Source organism: Primulina huaijiensis, unplaced genomic scaffold (assembly GCF_012295235.1).
Source record: "Primulina huaijiensis isolate GDHJ02 unplaced genomic scaffold, ASM1229523v2 scaffold207050, whole genome shotgun sequence".
Lineage (NCBI taxonomy): Eukaryota > Viridiplantae > Streptophyta > Magnoliopsida > Lamiales > Gesneriaceae > Primulina > Primulina huaijiensis.
Window position 1 is genome coordinate 1 of NW_027354705.1, and position 2,279 is coordinate 2,279.

General features: G+C 35.9%; 1 protein-coding gene across 1 annotated transcript; it reads left to right on the plus strand.

The window, feature by feature from the left end:
- Positions 1–6: 6 nt before the first annotated feature.
- LOC140966541 (beta-1,3-galactosyltransferase GALT1-like) lies at positions 7–1,523 on the plus strand. The gene is made up of 5 exons (XM_073426798.1): positions 7–116; positions 405–533; positions 605–784; positions 931–1,038; positions 1,273–1,523. Exons 1-5 carry the CDS (start codon positions 39–41, stop codon positions 1,480–1,482), a joined length of 705 nt encoding a protein of 234 aa, XP_073282899.1. The 5' UTR covers positions 7–38; the 3' UTR covers positions 1,483–1,523.
- The last annotated feature ends 756 nt before the right edge of the window (positions 1,524–2,279 follow it).

Sequence of the window (2,279 nt, forward strand, 5' to 3'; positions counted from 1 at the left end):
TTGGTGTTTTCTCTAATGCAAACAATTTTAAACGTAGAATGGCAGTTCGAAGATCATGGATGCAGTATGGTGAAGTACGATCAGGACAGGTTGCGGTTCGTTTCTTTGTGGGTCTGGTAGGTTTTACCCTTTTTGGAATATTTATCATGACCTGTTCAAGCACCATCTTTCATACTTGAACTTAAAGCATTATAATATTAAGATCTTATGCTGCTAGAATATTCCCTTTTAAGAAAGTAAGTGTTAACCTTGGCAATCAAAACTTGACAGATTTTTCTTGCCTCCTGCCAATATTTCCCAATTTTTTTTTTAAAATTGCCTTCTACCTCGACAATCAAAACTTATTTGAATGTGGTTTATTTATTTAAGTATTGAAGTACCTCATGTATGGTCCATTTCTTTAGCATAAAAACCAGATGGTGAACGAGGAGCTCTGGAATGAAGCACGGACATATGAAGACGTTCAGCTGATGCCTTTTGTTGACTACTACAGCCTCATCACATGGAAGACAATAGCCATTTGCATCTTTGGGGTAAAGTCTCTTCACATCCTTAACTAATGTACATTTCCTTCAGTACCTTATAGCCCCAATCTCTTCGACAGACTAGGGTTGTTTCGGCAAAGTATATCATGAAGACGGATGATGATGCATTTGTTCGTGTGGATGAAATCTTGAACTCTCTGAGAAAGATCAATGCAACACGTGGTTTGCTCTATGGCCACATCAATTCAGATTCCGAACCTCATCGTAATCCAGAGAGCAAGTGGTATATTAGTCATGAGGTATTTCTTCAACTGATCATGTAGATTCACTGCTCAAAATCCTTGTACTTATTTTGAGTACATTTTCCATGTTTGCCGTGGTAATTTGCGCACTTTACAGAGTTTAACATTAGTGATCTATCTGACTCTATATTGTATTTTTGTAGGAATGGCCCCATGATAAGTACCCACCTTGGGCACATGGTCCTGGTTATATCGTGTCAAAGGACATAGCCAAGGCAATTTCCAAAAAACACGAAAAGGGAATCTTAAAGGTACAGATCTCAAGTCTTCATTTTCTTGCCATCACATCAAATTGAAATATGTAGGTTTTTTAACCTTTGAGAGCATCCAAATTCCCTATCATGCACATTATTATTATTTTTGTTTGACTTGAAGAAATTTTTTGAAAATAAAATTTTATTATTATTTATTACCATTAAATTGTTGCCTACTTTAAATATCTCGAGCATTCAAGAAAAACAAAAAAGAAAAAATCATTGCTGCAGATGTTCAAGCTCGAAGACGTGGCAATGGGAATCTGGATTGCTGATATGAAGAAAAACAATCAGGAAATCAGATACGAGAATGATGGGAGGATTATAATCGAAGGTTGCACAGATGGTTATGTCATTGCTCATTACCAAGCCCCAAGAGAGTTGCTCTGTTTGTGGCAGAACATTCAAGACAAGAAAATCTCAAGTTGCTGTGGCGATTAACTCACAGATCTGCCGGAGTAGATAGAAAGGCTACCGCGCATGATCTGAGGAGCTGGAAAGAGTTGTTCCAATGCTTGTGGGAGGAGTTGCGGTAGCTGTACATGTGACTAGATATTGAAATGGATTTATGCATAACAGGGAAAACCATATATATTATGTTTTCCCATTTTTGTTAGTGAATAGGGGATTTGTAAAATATGTATAGAGAGAAAAAAACTGGCCATGGCTCGTGTAGATTTCAAGTTGATTTTACACATTTATTGGCTCTCAGATTTCACTGTAATTAGTTCATGGAGTGAGGCTCAATATGTGTAAGATAAATTGTTAAAACAATCCTGAATCATGCGGACCTACGGTTGTTAATGTTGTGTCTAAAAATTTGGGTGAAACGAGGAACTGGGCATTCAAAATAATCGGTGTGCCATGACGATTATTCGTAGCGCCTTGAAGTGGTGGTTCAATGATGCTTATCGGGCTACGTCTCGAATCACAAAAACTTATATTTAAGTTTGGAATACATATATTTTTAAAGTGTTGGGAAAATCTATAAACCACATAATCAATCATGTTAAATCATTAAGAATTTGATTGAAATTTTAAGCAGAAGTTTACTTGAAGTCATAATTCTAAATTCTTTAAAACGTGTCTTAATCTTCCAGATCATGCGCTCTTTCGAATCTTTTAATTTTCTCTTCTGAACTATTTTTTTAATGGAGAAGAAAATTAAGGAATGTGATAAGCGTGATCTGATAACCATGACTCATATATAGATAATGTCTATCATTATCTTCTGATAT